Below are 20,061 nucleotides of genomic sequence, written 5' to 3'. Positions count from 1 at the left end.
ATGCTTACGAGAGTTCCCGGATCTACAAAGAGAGAACCAAAACAATACATGACAAGAAGATCATCTTGAAGCAGTTCACGGAAGGTGATAAGGTACTCCTTTTCAACTCTAGGCTTAAGCTCTTCCCTGGAAAACTCCGATCAAGGTGGTCGGGTCCTTTCGTTATAAAGGAGATGAGATCAAATGGTTCAGCGATACTTTTGGATAATGATGGGAAACCGTTTTCCACAAACGGTCAAAGGATGAAGCCTTATCTCGCGAACTCAATTCCTGAAGGGAGCACTACGGTCTCTCTCACGGACCCAGCTCAAGCGTAAGAACTCATTGAGGTCAAGCTAACGACCTTAAGCAAGCGCTTCGTGGGAGGCAACCCACTAGGTATTGTACATACTTTGTTTTCAATTTTTCATTTTCGTTCTTCTTTTCGTTTTGACTTGATTCACTCCGCTGTGGAGATCGGACTTATCGATCCAGCTGTTGGATCGATACAGTCTCGGTATTTGATGTTGCTTGTGAGTTTGACTTTGAGTGCAGGACCTCCACGTTGCATAACCAGGATTCCAGAAGATGTAGATCGATCGATCCCAGAAGTGGATCGATCGATCCAGATGTTGGACGTAGCCTGCACAAAGTCACCAGAGGCTGGGGATCGATCGATCCCACCACCAGATCGATCGATCCCAAGGTAAGGTCGATAAATTTTTTTTTTTTTTTTTTTTTTTTTTTTTTAAATTTGGATAAACCGGAATTAAACCGATCTCGACTTGAATTGAACCGGTCATAACCGGATCGACCTAGCCTAACCACGGGATCGAGCTCCCCCTTCTCATTCACGAGCCACACTTCTTCTTCTTCGTTTTTGAGAGGTTTCAAGAACACAAAATCCCCAATTCATAACTTTCTCAATTCTTGATCAATTTCAACGTTCTTGGGGTCTATTCCACTCGGTTTTTCGCCTTCTTTCTGTTTCTAGTGTTGGTTTCTTCGATCTGCAAAGGTATGAGCTCGAAATTCCTCTTTTTGGTTCCGTCTTCAAAGGTGAAGAATCACTAATTCCTTGAATTTCATGATCTTTTTGGATTGTTTGATGCTAGATTCTTGTCTAGGATGGTTTAGGAAACCTTTTTAATGCCTTTAATTGCTGGATTAGGGCTTAAATTGAAGATTGGATTTTTCTCTCTTTGATAAAGACGGCCATGGTTGAATTTTGTAGAAAAACGATTTTAAGAGCTTTAAACTTGATAGGTTAAGATGCATTGTTTAGTTCTAGTAACTAAAATACAATGATTAAACTCTTTGCCTTCTTTCTGTTTCTAGTGTTGGTTTCTTCGATCTGCAAAGATATGGGACGAACAAACGAGGTTGCAGGAACTTCTAAACCACGCACGGGCACTTCCAAAGCTCCACAGAAAGAAGATCCGAATAAGCGTCCTGTTACGGGCGTATGGGACAAAGAGGACACCAAGTTCATGGCAATTTTGAAAAATGTTCCTGTTTTACCAACACGAGTCGCTTCCCAAATCACGCTCGATATGCTCGGTTTGCTTGAGGATGTTACGACGGTGTTTCAAACGCTGGGAATGGGGAGATTGTGGAGAGTTGAGCATCGTGTGTACACTAAGCTTGTGACGGAATTCATAGCTACTTGTCGCCTCACATACCAGAACCCGCAGAAACCAACAGCAAGTGAAGGAACACTCACATTCTTCCTCAACAAACAGCATTATAGCAAGACTTTATTCGAGATCTGCGACATGTATGGGTTCACCAAGGGCGAATCCGTTACATTCCCGAAATTATCTTCTGAGGTTGCTAATGACTTCTGGAACAAGATTGCTGTGGGACCCTACCAGTCGCGTAAGGCGAAAATTACTCTTATCCGGAGTCCGGTTGTGCGATATGTCGCAAAGATCATCAGTAGTGTGTTATACTTCAAACCCGTGATCGCATCAGTGACAGAGACTGAGTTGTCAATGCTTTTCTATGGCGTCAAGCATCTGTTAGAAGACTATACTGATTTCCCAGCACCTGACGCTAATGTAGCTGCAATTCTGTGTGACGTGTTAGTAAAGATGAAAACTCTTGTCCCCAAATCCGCCGCGAAAAGCATCTTAGCTGGTACTGCACTCACTCCATTGTTTCTCGGCTGCGGGTTAGACCTCTCCAAAGTTGCGTATGACTATAAACAAGAGTGTATGGATATTCAACATCTGTACAATACTACCTACCTCAAAAAGGGTAGGGTGTATGTATTCACGGGTAGGGATGGTTCTTCTTGCTTCTGCAAGCTACCCAACCGGCATATCACCTCCCTTGTTTCTCTTGATAATTTGGAGTTCGCACTTGATGAGCAGTATTTGATTCCTGATCCTTCCGGGACCATACCTAGACGTCGTAGTCACGCACAGGCTCCACCTACAAATGAGCATTTTATCGAAGAGGATGAGATTCAGGAAGACTTCGATGCTCAGGCGCCTCCGTCGCATGCCCAACCGTACTTGTTGCTTCCAGAGGATCCAAGCCAGTTCCGCCTTTCACCACCACCTGCAAGTAACGACATCTCCCAGCAGATGGCATGGATGATAGCATCGACGAAGAAGAACAACAGCATGATGCACAAGATGTGGAGAGCCATATCCAGGATCAGGCCTTGTGTGTGTACTCGCGGAGAAGGATCCGATGATGGAGACCGAGAGAACCGGTCTAAGGCCACCGAGGATCGGCATGCTGAGAGGTTGATCCCTGCTGCTGGACAGAGTAGAGCTTCGACTTCGCGGCGTTCACAAGAGCATTCTCCAGACACACGTTTAGGCAGGAGCAGGAGACAGCCAGGGGAGCAGAGCTCTAGCGAGAGCCCCACCCACCACCGTTGAGTACTACAGTAACTCACCCTTTTCCCTTGTTATATACCATTTTTCTTTTCTCTGTATTTTTATTTTCTTGCGTCCGTGTGGCATCTTTTCTTTGAACTGTTTTCACGCCGAGTCGGTGTGAAGCAAGTCGGGGGGAGGCTGCCACTTGTCTACTAATCTAGTTTGCATTTTTGATGTTTTTCTTTTGAGTCATCGAGTCTGTTTTATCGAGTCAAAATTGTGTCTTTTATTGAGTCAAAATTTGTTTGAGAACTATGATCTTTTCTTGGGGAATTGCACCTTGCTTGATTTCATTGCCTTGGGACCATTTTAGCACTATTCGATAACTTGGAAGTTCAGGAAAATCCATCACTTGATCACTCTATAGTAGTCCCTATCTCTTTGAAATTTGGATGAATTGAGCTTAATCTTATATACTTGAACTTAATCTGGACTTAATTTATCTCACTTAGGGGCTTGAGAATCATGTAATGGATCATACATTCAGAGTTTTGTTCGCATCATTTTTACCACTCTTTGCTAACTCTGAATGGCTAGACTCATTTTTAGTCTAGTACCGCACCTGTTTCCCCACCCATTGTTTGAAACCTCATGCATTCTTATATGATCATCATGATATGCATCCATGTGCGAAAACTACGGAGTATACGGACCGACATAGCTTTCCTTTTGTTAGGATAGTGAGTCGTAGTTTACTGGTTGTCGATATGTGATGAGATTGAGCCATTGTGGTTTAGAGGTTATATTCATGGGTATATGCTGTGTTTGCGATGTTCAAAAAAAAAAAAAAAAAAAAAAAAAAAAAAAAAAAAAAAAAAAAAGGAAAACGAAAATAAAAAGAAAGAGCGGGAAAGGAGAGTGATTGGAACCGGAAATGTCGAGTTATTATTGGTTATATTGATAAGCATCAAGGGTACACTTTGATTTGATTGGGGGTAGTGTCTTGGTTGATTTGATCCGAGCTTAAGGGAAGCTATGTACCTCCTAGTTGGTCTGTGTCTCACTGTGATTTCGCATAATGTCATGCATCCGTTTATACTGTTCGAGAACCCGAAACACTTTGAGCCACCATATAGTAGCCCTTTTTACCAAGCCCATAGCGTGTTCGATATCCCCTTTGTGAGAATACACGCCACTGCTAATGAATGTTAAAAGGTTAAGTTATCTGACTCTGAAAGTTCTTTTAGATCTCGGGACTTAATTTTGTTGCTACGGTTATGGCGAAGTACTGTCTAGTACGGTTTGATGAGTTGTGTGATAGTGGTTTGCAGGCAATTGATAGAACATGATCCCGAAGAAAATGTGAGTTCTCGTGTTTTCAAACCTCTTCTCTTGATAAGGATTTCTGCTTTCCTTGAGGACAAGCAAAGATTTAAGTCGGGGGGAGTGATGTGTTGCGTTTTTAACGGTTTCGAGTCTTGGTTTAGTCCATGTTTTGAGTCATCTATCGTATCAAAGTCCGTCTTTTGCGCCTTTTCGGTTGTGTCTTGAGTCCTTTGCAGGCTATAGGTGCTCGAGCTGGATTCGGAGCATCTTGTGCATGATTGAGCCTATTCGGAGCTAAAACAATGGAGAAACGGTACAAGAGATCACCAGGAGCTGGGGATCGATCGATCCAAGGCGTGGATCGATCGATCCCAATTGTGACGATGAAACCAAAAGTTCCAGTCGCTCGAGATCGATCGATCCCAGGAGGGGATCGATCGATCCAACCCTCATTCGTCCGAGACAATTGATTCAGCATTTCTGGATCGATCGATCCACCCATGGGATCGATCGATCCAACCCTCATCCGTCCAAGACCGTGATTCAGCATATCTGGATCGATCGATCCACCCATCGGATCGATCGATCCGAGCCTCGACGCCCGAGACGGTTTTCCTAAACCGGGTTTTGTCTTCCTTTTTTTTTTTTTTTTGTACTTGGGTATAAAAACCCCAGAGACCTAATTTTCTTTTGACGTTTTTTTTCTGCAATTTTTCTGAGACTTCTCTCTTGTAAGCAACCTTGGGATTCTAGAGATTCATCCTCTTTGACAATTTGGAGAAGATTTCTAAACCCTATTTCTTATTTTCATTGCAATTCAATTATGTCTTCTTCATCTATTTGTCTTGTTTCTGTTGCTATGTGTGAGTAGTCTTTTAATTAGGTGTTAGGGTTCTAATTAGGAGATTCGATAGATTAATGGATTAATTGTTGTTTGGAATTCTCATTCTCTAGGTTCTTTGATTCACATGTTCTTAATGCTAGAATAGGATTGATCACCCTGTTGTAGAACCTAGGTTTTTCTATGCATCAAAAGTGTTCGATAGAATGCCTGAAAGAATGTGAATTGAGCAATGTATTTCTAGCCAACGAAAGTTGAAGTTAGGACGCATTGTGAACTAAATGAACTTGTTTGATAATGCGAATTTGACTAGGAAATTACATGCGAAAGTTTAGTAATCGAGTAGTCAAATTTAGTGATTAATGTCTTGAAAGAGAATTAGTCTAAGTTGTGTTCATGTTCAAGAACGGTTCGTAATTGTTGAATTCCTTGTCCCATGTTTCCATTGTTTATTGATCTCTGAAATACCCTAATGCCTAATGTCTTTAAATCTTGAAACTTAAATCGTTTAATTTAATTGCATTTTTATTTTACAATTCGGAAAACTCAAACAAAACAACTTTTTAGTTTTAGCTAAGAACAAGTCTCGAAAATCCTTAGAGTATCTTTGGTCTTTGTGGATCGACCTCGAATATACTGCCTAACGGTTAAGTGTATTGAGTTAATTACTCGAGCAATCAGTTACCACTAATTATTAGATGTTTTTCTATAATATTTCAATGTTGACCCCTATACCATATGATCATTTTCTACTTTTGACCCCATTCATATTCTTTTTTTATTTAACATTAATTTTCTTTCCATTTTTGTTTGTGTTTTCCTAAGAAATGATTATAAAATATCTAATATCTTCTTACATATTGATAATTTTATTCGTATTAGATATCATGTTTTTTTTTTTGCGTACCTTGTTTTCAAAATTCTTACTTATATTTTTGTGAAAGGTCATAATTCAAGATAAACACAACAACTAATTAATCTAAAATTTATTTTGAGAAAAAAATACTAAACATAACTGAAAGTAAAATAAAAAATATGAACTACGTGTATCATTTATTGAAATGAAGCATTTTACTAAACTAATATTAAATTTGATTTCATATTTCAAATTTGTTTTGTTTTCAAATCATATATGGGTCTAGATGGTGACATGAAGTTTGAGGAATTCTTGAGGAAATGTTGTGGAATTTTTCTTTGTTACATCATTTATACAAATATAAACTTGAGAAAAACTTGAGGAATCATGGTCACATCAATTGGTTACATAATATTTTAAAATTTTTAATGATTTTATTCTTATTATGTTTTTAATAAATATGAATACTTTAATATTAGAAATCAAAATTTTCATAAAGTTTGCTTGATAATTATATAAAAAAATAGTTAATTTTTCTTAAAAAATTAAAAGCATAAATATCGGTGAAATTGGTAAGGTTCATAATAAAAATTAGCAAGTAAATTTTGTTTGGTGTAAATTTATTTACAATGTTAGCAGAACAGATTAATAATTAACCAAAATTATAAATCTGCGAACTAAGGAAGAAAACAATAAGTTTATTCTTAATTTTAATAAATAAGATTTTTATATGATAATTATGCTTGGTAAAACTTTAAATATCTAGCTTAATATTGTTGACAAATTTTTTTAATTAAGTATTGTTATAAGTTTATATGCTTAATTGATTTTTATAAAAATTCTGCCATGTTCAGCAATTCTTGAGCCATAATCGAATTCTAATTCAAAGAGAATCAAGTCATTAACACAACATTCAGTTCACAATCTCGTTTACGTTAATTAAGAGAAACTTATGGTGCAGATTGTAAATTCTGTGAAAAATAGTTTCACAGTTGGCCAATTTTTATGCTTTGAATCTGTAGTTTCTTTGGTTTACATAAGTTTAGGTAGGAATCGGCATAAAAATTGAATTTATTTGACAAAAAAATTCCATTAGCGCCAAAATCAGAGAAGTAAAGGGGAAAACAAACACAAACCTAAGAAAGATTCGAGCTCTCTCTGTACGATGCAAGCCAAAATCAATTCTTTCTTCATCTTCTATCTCTTCCCCAGTAACATCAGCAGACACAGAAGATGGCTTAGCTGTCTGGGAGAACAATCGGAACGCCATCGTCAACACCTATGAGCGTCGATCTGCGATACCCGATAGGTAAATCAATCATCTTTGGCGGTTTTCCTTCTCTTCGAATTTTCTACATTATTTGTGTTCTTCAGAGTAAGAGAATCGAAAATAAGCGATAGGCAACTCCTGATTTTCTGGGTTTTCTTAAAGCAAATCCCTTTGAGGTTTTTTTGGGTGAGGTTTGATTCCATCTTGCAGCCATTTGTAATTGGGTTTGTGTTTGTGTGTCTCTTATCTTTGGGTATTCAGAAGTCAAGTGCTTAAGGGATGCATCGGGAAGCCGCTGAAGAAAGGATCTTCTTCTGTACCTAAAAATCTCAAAAAGAAGCGCAATTATACGCAATTCCACTTAGAGTTGGGCCAATCTGATTTTCTTCTCAGACATTGCGCACAATGTGGAGCTAAGTATGCTCCTGGAGATGAATTAGATGAGAAGAACCATCAAAGTTTTCACAAGGACTATATGTATGGAATCCCTTTTAAGGTTAGGATCCCATTTTAATCTCTGATTATTGTAGAGGTTATTAGATTGATTGTTGGTTTTTTTGAATTGGTCTCAGGGTTGGCAGAACGAGAACCGCATCATTATGGTATCAGAAAATGATTCCCCTGCACACAGGAACAAGGTCCATTCTTTTCACAATTTAACTTGCCCTGTTTATGGTACCGGTTCTTCGTTAGAGGACCTAAACGATGGATCTTTTGTAATTGCAGGTGCAATAGGTTGTGAAAATGATGGAGGTTGAGTTAGGTGAGGATTGGATTCTTCACCAACATTGTAAGGTATGAGCCTGTTTCCACGTCTTAACAGTCATTTGCGGATATATTCCATAGCTCATGATTGTTTTTTTAGTATTTTGATGTCTACTATGTTGAGCCAATTGGTATCTGATACAACTTGTTGGGAAGCATGGTGAATACTTGCTCTACTATGGTCAACTTTAAAAGATGAAAACTACGACTTAGTCTGATTCCTTCCATGTCTATGATTAGCATTGAAATCAAACAAGAAAGCTGATTGCCTGAAAAGAAGAGTTTCTTTGATTTCTTTAGATGCATCATTCAACAAATTCACAAGAAAGATGATATAACCTCTAATTACTTTCCTCAGTTGTTTCAAAAACTACCTTGTTATGTATAGGTTTATCTATTCATATCCACTCAGAGGATCTCCGGATGTCTTGTCGAGCATCAAATGATAGATTAGATTACGGAGCGATTGTATGTGAGGAAGAAGCTAAACCGGCTGTTTGTGGGATTAGAGCGATTTGGGCCTCACCTTCTAACAGAAGAAAAGGCATAGCCACATGGTTACTCGATACCACGAGGTAAAGAACCTAAAACCATTGTCATGGTAAACAAACATTCATACATTATGGTGACATTTTGGTTGTTTGTTTGTGTAAAATCGCAGGGAAAGCTTTTGCAACAATGGGTGCATGTTGGAGAAATCTCAGTTAGCATTTTCACAACCAAGCACCATGGGAAGATCTTTTGGATCTAATTATTTTGGAACTTGTTCATTCTTAGTTTACAAATCTCAGCTAATTGATACTCACTTTTCTTAACGGCATAGATTTTATCACATCACAACCATCATCTTCACTGTTACTCTTTTTGTCTGTCTTTTACATATTAGCAAGTTGGTGAAATATTGATTGGCTGATCCCATAACAAACAAAAAGAGCAACATGTATTCTTTTATTTTTATCGACCTCTCCTTTTCTGCTTTCAATCTTGAATCTTCCATTATCCCCTTTGATCCTAACTGATCTTTCTAATCTTAAAAACTGAACCATGTATTTTTTTAAAGTCTATTCATACAAATTGTACACAAATCCACACATCAACGAACCCTCTTACAAGCTTCGTAACATGCTAATAAGAAAACTTGTATGTTTTTTGTTTTCAACAGATTTTTGTATGCTAAATCTACATAACGATGCGAAAACAAGTTGAATTTGTGGAATCGCTAACGATCAATACAGGATCCAAAATCCGGTTAGTTTAACACCGTCTTGTAGATCAAGCTGTGGGTACCAAGAAGGAACAATGTTCAGAATCAGTCTCAGTCTAAAGACTAATGTTTGAAGCCATGGGTACCATTCCCTTTAACCAAACATAACCCAATCCAATCTTTAGTCTAAAGGATTGGTTTTTAGAACCTCGTCTCTGTCTAAAGACTTTTTAAGCCGTGGGTAACTGTTTCTTTGTCTAAAGACTGAAAAAAGAAACCGAACATAATCCATATGTTTAGAGATTTTCAAGCCGTGGGTACCAAGAAGGATCAATGTTCAGAATTAGTCTCAGTCTAAAGACTAAAGTTTGAAGCCGTGGGTACCATTTTCATTCCACCAAGCATACAATCCAATCTTTTGTCTAAAGGATTGTTTTTTTCGAACCTCAAGTCTATGTCTAAAGACTTTTTTAAGCTGTGGGTAACTTGATCTTTGACTAAAGACTGAAACAAAAAACCGAACATGATCCATATGTCTAAAGATTTTCAAGCCGTGGCTACCAAGAAGGACCAATGTTCAGAAGTAGTCTCAGTCTAAAGACCAAAGTTTAAAGCCGTGGGTACCATTTTCATTCCACCAAACATAACCCAATCCAATCTTTTGTCTAAAGGATTGGTTTTTATCGAACCTCAAGTCTCTGTCTAAAGACTTTATTAAGCCGCGGGTAACTTGATCTTTGACTAAAGACTGAAACAAGAAACCGAACATGATCTATATGTCTAGAGATTTTAAAGCCGTGGGTACCAAGAAGATCAATGTTCAGAATCAGTCTCAGTCTGAAGACTAATGTTGGAAGCCGTGGGTACCATTTTCATTCCACCAAACATAACCCAATCCAATCTTTTGTCTAAAGGGTTGGTTTTTAGAACCTCAAGTCTCTGTCTAAAGACCTTTTTAAGCCGTGGGTAACTGTTTCTTTGTCTAAAGACTGAAACAAGAAACCGAACATGATCCATATTTTCAAGCCGTGGGTACCAAGAAGGACCAATGTTCAGAATTAGTCTCAGTCTAAAGACCAAAGTTTAAAGCCGTGGGTACCATTTTCATTCCACCAAACATAACCCAATCCAATCTTTTGTCTAAAGGATTGGTTTTTATCGAACCTCAAGTCTCAGTCTAAAGACTTTATTAAGTCGTGGGTAACTTGATCTTTGACTAAAGACTGAAACAAGAAACCGAACATGATCCATATGTCTAGAGATTTTAAAGCCGTGGGTACCAAGAAGATCAATGTTCAGAATCAGTCTCAGTCTAAAGACTAATGTTGGAAGCCGTGGGTACCATTTTCATTCCACCAAACATAACTCAATCCAATCTTTTGTCTAAAGGTTGGTTTTAGAACCTCAAGTCTCTGTCTAAAGACCTTTTTAAGCCGTGGGTAACTGTTTCTTTGTCTAAAGACTGAAACAAGAAACCGAACATGATCCATATGTCTAGAGATTTTCAAGTCGTGGGTACCAAGAAGGATCAATGTTCAGAATCAGTCTCAGTCTAAAGACTAAAGTTCGAAGCCGTGGGTACCATTTTCCTTCCACCAAACATAACCCAATCCAATCTTTTGTCTAAAGGATTGGTTTTTCCGAATCTCAAGTCTCTGTCTAAAGACTTTTTTAAGCCGTGGGTAACTGGATCTTTGCCCATTAAACTGAAACCAATCCCAAGTATATTTGTCAAAATAATAAGCCGTGGGTAATGGATCGGTTTTCAGTCTCAGGTCAAAAATCCCTCATAAGCCATGGGTCCAAACTCGACGGGACAATGTCCCCAAAAAAGAATCTGACAGAACACTAATAGTTGAGTGTCTGCCTATGATCTCTCTTGGGTTTTGAAAAAAAAAAACAAAAAAAAAAGGAAGAAATCTAAGAAAAACAAAACAAAAAAACACAGAGCAACAAACCACAGCCGATCGCAACAATTTCACGCTTAATCAAAGTATAGAAAGCGCTACAAAAGCAACAGAAAAAAACGTAAACCAAACCCTCTTAAACAAAATCAAGTAACACAAAAAAGAGGAAAAACGAACTTGTAATAATTCTCAGAAAACTTTGAAACGCAGAGTCGCGATTCGTTTTGTTTTCAAATTATCAAAGCCGCTTCAAAACAAAAAGAAAACCAAAAGAACAAAACAAAAAAAAAAAAAACTAATAATAGTGAAATTTAGTAACCCTAGAAAGCAAGAGAGAAGAATTCTTACAGTGATTATCGCTACAAAATTTCTTCGGTCATGAATGATTCGATCGAGAGAAACATGCGAAACAGAGAAAGGATTGATTAATAGTTAAATTTAAAAAAAAAACCCTAGAAATCAAGAGAATTGGAAGAATTCTTACAGTGATTATCGCTAGAAATGGTCTTCCGTCATGATGCTATAGCGATCGAGAGAAATATGACAAACAGAGAAAGAAGAACGCAAAACACAATTCTAACTCTCTCTGATAGCTTTCCCCTTTTTATAAACACTACTTACGGCGGTGCCAGTGGCTGATTTCCTTTTTTTTGTAATGTCTAATTTCCTTTTTTTTAGTTAACGTAACTTTACTTTTTTCTAATTTCCAAATTTTTTAACGTGGGTCTTAAGCTAAGCCCACTTTGAATTAATAGGCTGGTTATCCCGGCCCATAGTTTTGCGATCGTTTTTATTTATCTTTTTTTTTTGGTAATCCTTGATCTGTTTTTTATTTATCTTTTGTTTGTTTTCGTGAATTACTCCATGAGAAAAAGTCAAATAAAAACTTAGAATTTTAAATCCTAGATAAACAAAAGTTCCACTCTTCTTTTGTTTGTCACAAATTTATTATTATTTTTATTTTAACATTTTAATAAGAAAGGGGAAAAAAGGAGTTTTGCTTAATTTCGATTGTTTGATATTATTCCAAGCAAACTAAGCAAAAAAAAAACATAAGAAAAACAATAAAAATTAGTCAAAGGTTTTATGTATTTTGCAAGATGAATTTGTTGATTTATTTCCTAAATTAAAATATTTGTTACTCAGACAATAGTTAACAAATAATCATTAGTGCTTATGACCAATCTGTGTTTCTCATCGACTGTCCATCTAACACGTGGCGCCTCTCTAGTAAAACACATGCCAAGACCTCTGGTTTCCCATAAGGCTGACATCCTTGACGGAAAGATATACGTAGTCGAAGGAGAGGGGAGAGTTTTGGTGTTTGACACGGAAAAGCAAACGTGGGAGGAGCCTGAGACAAGGCCGGACATGGGAAAACATTGTCTTTGCTGTGTGGCGATGTCGAGTAAGATTTACATTCGAACTGATAAGAATAGCTTCGTTTACGAGCCAAAAGAAGGTAAATGGGAGACGGACGTAAGAGTCTTGGAAACATGCGTGTGTCATAGACAAGTAAGGCGTCAAGGAGAAGAGATTTGGGGTAAGTTTGAGTGGTATAATCTTGTGTTCAGTGTCTCTCTGTTAACGTCTGATAATCAACTTTTTTCATTTCTCTTTGGTTATTAATGGTCTTTATATATGATTATTAACTAATGGATTTCATATCAAATTTGTTTTCTTTTCAAATCATATATGGATCATGACTTCTAACCAAAATACTTCCAACTAAAACATGTTATATCTATCGTACCAATTATTTAAACCGAAAATTACTTACCGGTTAACTAATCGGATCAAATGTAATACCGAACCGGGTTGACACATCCAGTGCAGAACACTAGTGTCACGCAGATGATTGTGTCTAGAGCGTAAACTGTATTGCTAGAGTGTGCTTTGATTGTGTCGAATAAAACAGAGTTCGAACTTCGAAGTTTACATGAATTACTAATTACAATTTTTCACTTCAAAATCCTGAAACAACGGGCCTATATACACTTCGATGAGATTTTGATTGTTCCTCCGCAAATCTTGAGCCATAATCGAATTCTAATTCAGAGAATTAATACAACAGTCAATTCACAATCTTGTTTATGTTAATTAAGAGAAACTTGTGGTTTAGATAGTAAATTCTGTGAAAAATAGTTTCACAGTTGGTATGTATGCTTTGTTGTTCTTCAATGCTTCGGACATCTCCTTAAGGGAATTAAACCATGATCATCTTCAAGATAATACCAAAACCAATTCGATAAAATCTCTTTTTTTAATATCAAAAATATCAATACAAACTAATTATAATAAAATCAACAAAAGATTGGTTTAAAACAAAAACAAAGGTTGATTTGAGAAAGAAGAAAGTTTATCATCAGAGAGGAGTGATCGGTACATCAATCGGCCACAAAAGGCCTCAGACGACCGTCGTGAGAATTTTAGATCAAATCTCATCACTTGAATTTAACTTCTTCACATAAAAATCGTTTTCTTTTGCAAAATTAGACAAACAAGATCAAAGGTTAAAGCTCTTAAGAGACAAAAAAAAAAAAAAAAAACAGAGGAACAAGTTGATGATAGCCGGCGATAATGTTTACGAAGACTATAGATAGCCTTTTAAAGGACGATGAGGCGATTGTCTAGGGTTTAGGGTTTTTTTTTTCAAATACGTCGGCGTTTTATTTAGTAATGGGCTCGTAAGTTTATCTACCTTTCTGGCCCATTTATAATTTTCTGGCCGAATTCTGAAATTGCAATTTTTCTTCTTCCCTGCCTTTTTTTTGTTAACACACGATTTATGTATATGAAAAATAACTATATTAATGAAAATATACAATAGGTTTCAATAAATAAAATTTTACATAACGTGCTTCCATTCCTCTTATGTCCCTCTACAACTGGGGAAAAAAATATGACAAAAATTTGTCTTTGTATAGACATCTTCATGTTTATACAACATATTGGCAATATATGCACATGCATGCTCCAAGTTGCTCAATCCTTTCTAATGAAATACTGGATCTAAATCTCAAATCATGTCAACTCTTTTTGTCTTTTCTTTTTGGCAATGCAAACATATATCAGAGAAAAGAATCATATTTCATTTTTTCCTGAAAATAAATGATTTAAATGAAAATACAGGACTTATATTGACCATGGTTCTAATTTTTTCACAAAGATTTTGATTATGATCGGCCATAAATTGATATAAATGGCAAGAGAAAAAAAAACTTTGGGCAGTAAATTTGAATAAAGAAGACAAAGCATGTAAAGAAAATGACTAAGATAAAAAAAAATGTTAGGTGGGGTGAAAAAACAGACAATAAAAACCTCAAGCGAGGGAAGTGAATAACAGAGACAATTGGTTATATTAGCTGTCTCTCCCCATCTTTCATATTCCTTCACCATCTCTCTCTCTCTCGATCTTGTGAACCACCACACACACACTCACACAATGAGAGAAATCCTTCACATTCAAGGTGGTCAATGCGGAAACCAGATTGGTTCCAAGTTCTGGGAAGTCATCTGTGACGAGCACGGTATCGATTCCACCGGACGTTACAGCGGAGACACTGCAGATCTCCAGCTCGAACGTATCAATGTCTATTACAATGAGGCTTCTGGTGGAAGATACGTTCCTCGTGCTGTTCTCATGGATCTTGAGCCTGGTACTATGGATAGTATCAGATCCGGACCGTTTGGTCAGATCTTCCGTCCTGATAACTTTGTCTTTGGTCAGTCTGGTGCTGGTAATAATTGGGCTAAAGGTCATTATACTGAAGGAGCTGAACTTATTGATGCTGTTCTTGATGTTGTTCGCAAAGAAGCTGAGAACTGCGATTGCCTTCAAGGTATTTATATATATCTTGTATTGAAATTTCCATTATACACAAATTTTCTATAATGTTGAAACTTCTGCATCATTGGATTTAGAATGTTAATTTCATTCGTAATTTTGTTTAACGTCACCATATGGATCATCGTTTATATTCATAGATCTCTTCTTGTTATATAGTATGCTATGATGCTATCTATCGACTTAGTAGAAATAGTCACGCAATGAATAGATCACGGTTTAGTATAAGTTTCATACACCACTTACTTAAGTTCATTATCCTTCAATGTTATTTAGTATTTTACTTTGATGATCTTGTTTATCTATTATTGGTGTGTGGGTTCTTCTTCAATTATACGATCTATCAAATCGTCTTATTTAATGTAATTGCAAGACAGCAAAAATAATAATTGAAATGCAAGTGCTCTGTTTTGTGTGAAGTGGGATGTTATCACTTATTATTGGTAGGGTCAAGCTGTTTTGTATAGTATTGAGATATTTTTATCAAGTTTTTTTTCATATTAAAGCTGCAGAGATAAGGTATTATATCATTGCGATGTCGTGATCAAAACATTTCAAGGTCACCGTGATTGCGGGTAAAAGATTGAGTGGTCCTACTAGATATAGATTTCTTGGAATTTTGTAGTAAAAAGTTAGTAAAATCTCTTTTGCCTTAAGAGTTTAGAGATAATGCTTGTAGAGCCCCAACAACAATCTCACGTGATTCGTGGTCAGGTCTCACGTGATACGTTTATACTTTGATTATTTAACTTCAGATATAAAGTATGACTAGTGCGGTGATATTATTGGGGAGAAATATATGTATTTTTCAATTGATTATTGATTTTAAGCATCGTGGATTCACAATAATAAACATTGTTTTGCAGATAGTGATGATGATATTCATGTTTTCTCTAGTGGATGGTTGTTGTTTTGCTTGACTATGAACACTCTTTTGTCTCTGCATTTGATGGAATCATTGTTACCTATCATTATGAATCATGGAGCTGCAATAATCTACAGGGTTTCAAGTGTGCCACTCTTTGGGAGGAGGAACAGGTTCAGGAATGGGAACTCTATTGATATCAAAGATCCGAGAGGAGTATCCAGACAGAATGATGCTCACTTTCTCTGTTTTCCCATCTCCTAAAGTCTCTGACACTGTCGTTGAGCCTTACAATGCAACTCTCTCTGTACACCAGCTTGTAGAGAACGCTGATGAATGCATGGTCCTCGACAACGAAGCTCTCTACGATATCTGCTTCCGTACCCTCAAACTCAGCACTCCTAGCTGTAAGTACTTAACTTTGAATCCTTATCCTCCAATAACTCAAAATGTGTTTAAAACTAAACCTGATAATTTGTATGATGATGTAGTTGGAGACTTGAACCATTTGATCTCCGCAACAATGAGTGGTGTGACTTGCTCCTTAAGGTTCCCGGGACAGCTAAACTCTGATCTGAGGAAACTCGCGGTGAACCTAATCCCATTCCCTCGTCTCCATTTCTTCATGGTGGGTTTCGCGCCGCTGACTTCCCGTGGCTCACAACAATACATCTCACTCACAGTCCCTGAGCTGACTCAACAAATGTGGGACTCCAAGAACATGATGTGTGCAGCTGATCCACGTCACGGACGTTACCTCACAGCCTCAGCTATTTTCAGAGGACAGATGAGCACAAAAGAAGTCGATGAGCAAATCCTAAACATACAGAACAAGAACTCTTCCTACTTCGTTGAGTGGATCCCAAACAACGTGAAATCCAGCGTTTGTGATATCCCACCAAAGGGACTCAAAATGGCGGCGACGTTTGTGGGTAACTCGACGTCGATCCAAGAAATGTTTAGGAGAGTGAGTGAGCAATTCACGGCTATGTTTAGGCGTAAAGCGTTTCTGCATTGGTACACAGGAGAAGGAATGGATGAAATGGAGTTTACGGAAGCTGAGAGCAATATGAATGATTTGGTCGCTGAATACCAACAGTACCAAGATGCTACTGCTGATGAGGAAGGTGAGTATGAAGATGAAGAAGAAGAGGAGGAAGCTTACGAGACTTGATCCATCACATCAAACATTATATACTTCAAAAAAAAAAAAAGAGAGAATGAAACGACTCTTGATAATATCTCTTTTTAAATTTGATTAAATTTAAAACTCTGAGAAAATGGGAAATTTGTTTTAATGTGTTTTTGTTTGTTACTTGTTTGAGTAATTGTTAAAAGAGAGTTTGAGTTTCCATTTTTTTTGGGTGTCTATGTTTGCCATTTTAGTTAATACTTCCTTGCTTCTCAAGTTACTGCGTTAATTTCCTACTTCTCTTATGAGTCCCACATCGGTAAAAATAAAGAGAAGCTCAAAATTACCTTATATAAACGAAGATATTGCGTCCCTAGCCGACTAACTAATTGGGGCCAAAAAAGTGGGCTTGACGACAAACGGCCTTTAATTGCGGGTACGTTTTAGATAATTTTAGACAAACACAATAAACGTCTATCAATTTTGGAGTTTAAGATTCCAAAAATATGTGATTTTCGTATAGGTTTTGTCAGGAATGAAGCATTCCAAGGATCCGTTTGAAGCAGCACCTGTTGAAGAAGATGAGAGAGCTGTGAAGAGATGTAAAACGTCCGTGGTTGAGCTCACCAAAAACACAACTGGTGCTGATCCTGTGAAGATGGCCAACAAGATGCAGACCATTTTATCACAATTTACAGAGGATCAAATGAGCAGATATGAATCTTTCAGGAGATCTGCTTTTAAAAAATCAGACATGGAGAAGTTAGTACAGAGAATCACAGGGGGTCCGAAGATCGACGACACTATGAATATCGTTGTGCGTGGTATCACAAAGATGTTTGTTGGTGACCTTGTGGAAACAGCTCGAGTTGTTATGAGGGAAAGGAAAGAATCAGGACCTATTAGACCTTGCCATATCAGAGAGTCCTATCGAAGACTAAAGCTCCAAGGAAAAGTGCCTCAGAGATCAGTTCAACGGCTTTTCCGCTAGTCAGAATGACGAGGTTACAAAGTAGTGACTTGGATAAAGAGTAACCATCATGTTCTAAGCCAAACGTGACCAAGTCTTTGTATTATTTTCTAGCTTGCTTAATAATTAGAGAACAAGTGCACACAATAAGATCAGAAACAATTTGCCATCTCTCTCATTACTCTTAAAAGAATTCACCTTTTAAGGATTCTACAAATTGACTCATTAAAATAGGATTAAAAATCACACAATGAGATTTCAGTCTTTTAATTCAACCTACTTGGCTCTAGCCTTTTTAGAGACTCTGCTAGCCAAAAAATCATCATCTGAGTCATCATCATCATCATCAGAGTTCTTCTTCCGCTTCTTCGTGGTTGGTTTCGTATCATTTCCTTTCTTTTTGTTTGACAAAGCTTCAGATGGTGACTTTTTTGCTTCCTTCTTCTTCACGGTCACTGATTTGGTGTTGCTTCTTGGAGTAGAAGCTGCAGATTTTACTGGAGAACTGAACTTTCCACCCTTTTGCTGTTTCTTCTCAAGAACTTTCTTTGCTTTTTCAGCTGGAAGCAATCCAGACTCCATCAACCTGTGATCAAAAACACAAAAGGGTTACAAAGAAACAGAGCAATCTAAAAGCAAACGATGAACAAACCCACACAATAACCATCACAGATATAATAAGGTTTTGTGATTGGTTTGAAAGGACACTCTTTTCTTACAAACAATGTGAGTCTCTTTATGATGTTCAAAATCCATGTGAGCTTAGTGCCATGTCACAAAACACAAGGGACCATCGAAGATCAAACACAAGTATGCATCAAGTCTCAAAAGAATATTTCAAGGTGTAGGACTCAGTTTGCACATTGAGTAATCAAACACAACTTTATCAGATACATACCAAACGAATACATAAGTGTAAGCGTTTTCTAAGTTGCAGAACAATGTAAGGCAGAGAAAGGAATAGAAGAGCTCACCAAATCTGAGCCATGTCGCTGGTGGGAATTTGCTTGTACAGCGACTCATAGAAAATCCTAAGTGGATCTCTCTGCAGAAATGCAAAATAACCAAGAGAATTTCTTCAAACGAATTCACCAACAAATCTAAAAATCAGAGAAACAGAGCAGCAAAAAGATACCTCCTCAGGCTGGTCTCTCTTCTGACCAGGCAAATCATATACTTTTCTTTCTCTCGTTTTCTTTACTTGTTCTTCTTTCTCTGTTTTCTTCTTCTCCTATAACCAAACAGAGACTCATCAACACAATGCCTCATCAAATATCTCACCATCCTCGATATTTATACTCAAATAGAGAGAGAAAGAAATAAAAATCCAACCTTTGAGGCTCCAACAGAAGAATTCCTCTTAGAAACAGGCTTCTTCTCATCGTCTTTATCAATCTCTTCCTTCTTTTTCACTGGCTTAGCTCGAGACCCAGATACAGATGACTTGATGGGTTTGTTATCATCATCATCATCATCATCGTCGTTCTCTTCTTTCTTCAATTTCTTCGAACCAGCATTGTTGGCGTTCGTGGGCTTCTTCTTCACAATGGAACTCAAGCTCTTATTGTCTTCCTCAGCCTCCTCTTTCTTCTTCATAGCCTTCGCATCCTCCGATGGTGGCATCTTCTTCTACCAAATTAAAAAAAAAAAAAGTCGAAACCTTCGCTGAAATTTTGTGAGAGATTTGAGAAGGAGAAACCGCTGTGTTCCTCCGTCAATTGTGCCCTAATCCAAAAATAAAAGGAGGCTTGAGACGGCGTTGTCTAAACCAAAAAGCAAAATCATTTCACTGAACCGGACCGAAATTTGGTGGTTTAAAGAACAAACCGGTTTAATAAGAAACTTTTGTGCAAATTGAATTGTTGTGAAGGAGAAAGCTCACTATCACACTCAGTGACTCTACAACAATACCAAGGACAAGAAGAAGCAAATGATCTTATTCAAAATCATTTCACTGAACCGGACCGAAATTTGGTGGTTTAAAGAACAAACCGGTTTAATAAGAAACTTTTGTGCAAATTGAATTGTTGTGAAGGAGAAAGCTCACTATCACACTCAGTGACTCTACAAACAATACCAAGGACAAGAAGAAGCAAATGATCTTATTCAAAATCATTTCACTGAACCGGACCGAAATTTGGTGGTTTAAAGAACAAACCGGTTTAATAAGAAACTTTTGTGCAAATTGAATTGTTGTGAAGGAGAAAGCTCACTATCACACTCAGTGACTCTACAAACAATACCAAGGACAAGAAGAAGCAAATG

The 20,061-nt window shown here is 37.3% G+C and overlaps 4 protein-coding genes, 1 long non-coding RNA gene and 3 pseudogenes across 6 annotated transcripts; 4 read left to right on the top strand and 4 right to left on the bottom strand.

The window, feature by feature from the left end:
- Nucleotides 1–724: 724 nt before the first annotated feature.
- LOC110225041 lies at nucleotides 725–3,537 on the top strand. Its single transcript, XM_021013633.1, has 2 exons — nucleotides 725–997; nucleotides 1,342–3,537. Exon 2 carries the CDS (start codon nucleotides 1,344–1,346, stop codon nucleotides 2,871–2,873), a length of 1,530 nt encoding a protein of 509 aa, XP_020869292.1. The 5' UTR covers nucleotides 725–997; nucleotides 1,342–1,343; the 3' UTR covers nucleotides 2,874–3,537.
- Nucleotides 3,538–6,624: 3,087 nt separating this feature from the next.
- Nucleotides 6,625–8,819, top strand: LOC9329147 (annotated as a pseudogene).
- An 82-nt stretch (nucleotides 8,820–8,901) lies between these two features.
- Nucleotides 8,902–9,360, bottom strand: LOC110225474 (annotated as a pseudogene).
- Nucleotides 8,902–10,085, bottom strand: LOC110225475 (annotated as a pseudogene).
- Nucleotides 10,086–10,994: 909 nt separating this feature from the next.
- Nucleotides 10,995–11,840, bottom strand: LOC110225476. Its single transcript, XR_002329833.1, has 2 exons — nucleotides 11,467–11,840; nucleotides 10,995–11,352 (listed from the first exon to the last, which is right to left on the bottom strand). It is a non-coding gene; the product is annotated as an uncharacterized LOC110225476 (long non-coding RNA).
- A 2,362-nt stretch (nucleotides 11,841–14,202) lies between these two features.
- On the top strand, nucleotides 14,203–17,051 carry LOC9329145 (tubulin beta-5 chain). The gene is made up of 3 exons (XM_021010821.1): nucleotides 14,203–14,824; nucleotides 15,832–16,101; nucleotides 16,186–17,051. The coding sequence occupies exons 1-3, from the start codon at nucleotides 14,428–14,430 to the stop codon at nucleotides 16,866–16,868; spliced, it is 1,350 nt and encodes a 449-aa protein (XP_020866480.1). The 5' UTR covers nucleotides 14,203–14,427; the 3' UTR covers nucleotides 16,869–17,051.
- Nucleotides 17,052–17,127: 76 nt separating this feature from the next.
- Nucleotides 17,128–18,002, top strand: LOC9326425 (transcription initiation factor TFIID subunit 11b). The gene has a single exon (XM_021010826.1). It carries the CDS (start codon nucleotides 17,362–17,364, stop codon nucleotides 17,815–17,817), a length of 456 nt encoding a protein of 151 aa, XP_020866485.1. The 5' UTR covers nucleotides 17,128–17,361; the 3' UTR covers nucleotides 17,818–18,002.
- LOC110224573 (nucleolin) lies at nucleotides 17,944–19,529 on the bottom strand. 2 transcript variants are annotated; one of them, XM_021010825.1, is made up of 5 exons: nucleotides 19,129–19,529; nucleotides 18,932–19,027; nucleotides 18,771–18,841; nucleotides 18,196–18,382; nucleotides 17,949–18,165 (listed from the first exon to the last, which is right to left on the bottom strand). In XM_021010825.1, the coding sequence occupies exons 1-5, from the start codon at nucleotides 19,417–19,419 to the stop codon at nucleotides 18,073–18,075; spliced, it is 738 nt and encodes a 245-aa protein (XP_020866484.1). In that variant the 5' UTR covers nucleotides 19,420–19,529; the 3' UTR covers nucleotides 17,949–18,072. The 2 variants fall into 2 exon arrangements, with proteins under 2 accessions (XP_020866483.1, XP_020866484.1); XM_021010824.1 differs by having other exon boundaries at nucleotides 17,944–18,382.
- Between the last annotated feature and the right edge of the window lie 532 nt (nucleotides 19,530–20,061).

The sequence above is a fragment of the Arabidopsis lyrata genome, assembly GCF_000004255.2.
Source record: "Arabidopsis lyrata subsp. lyrata unplaced genomic scaffold ARALYscaffold_1, whole genome shotgun sequence".
In the NCBI taxonomy this organism is placed as follows: Eukaryota; Viridiplantae; Streptophyta; class Magnoliopsida; order Brassicales; family Brassicaceae; genus Arabidopsis; species Arabidopsis lyrata.
The sequence above is the reverse complement of the archived record's forward strand: the minus strand, read 5'-3'. Positions and strand labels throughout refer to the sequence as shown.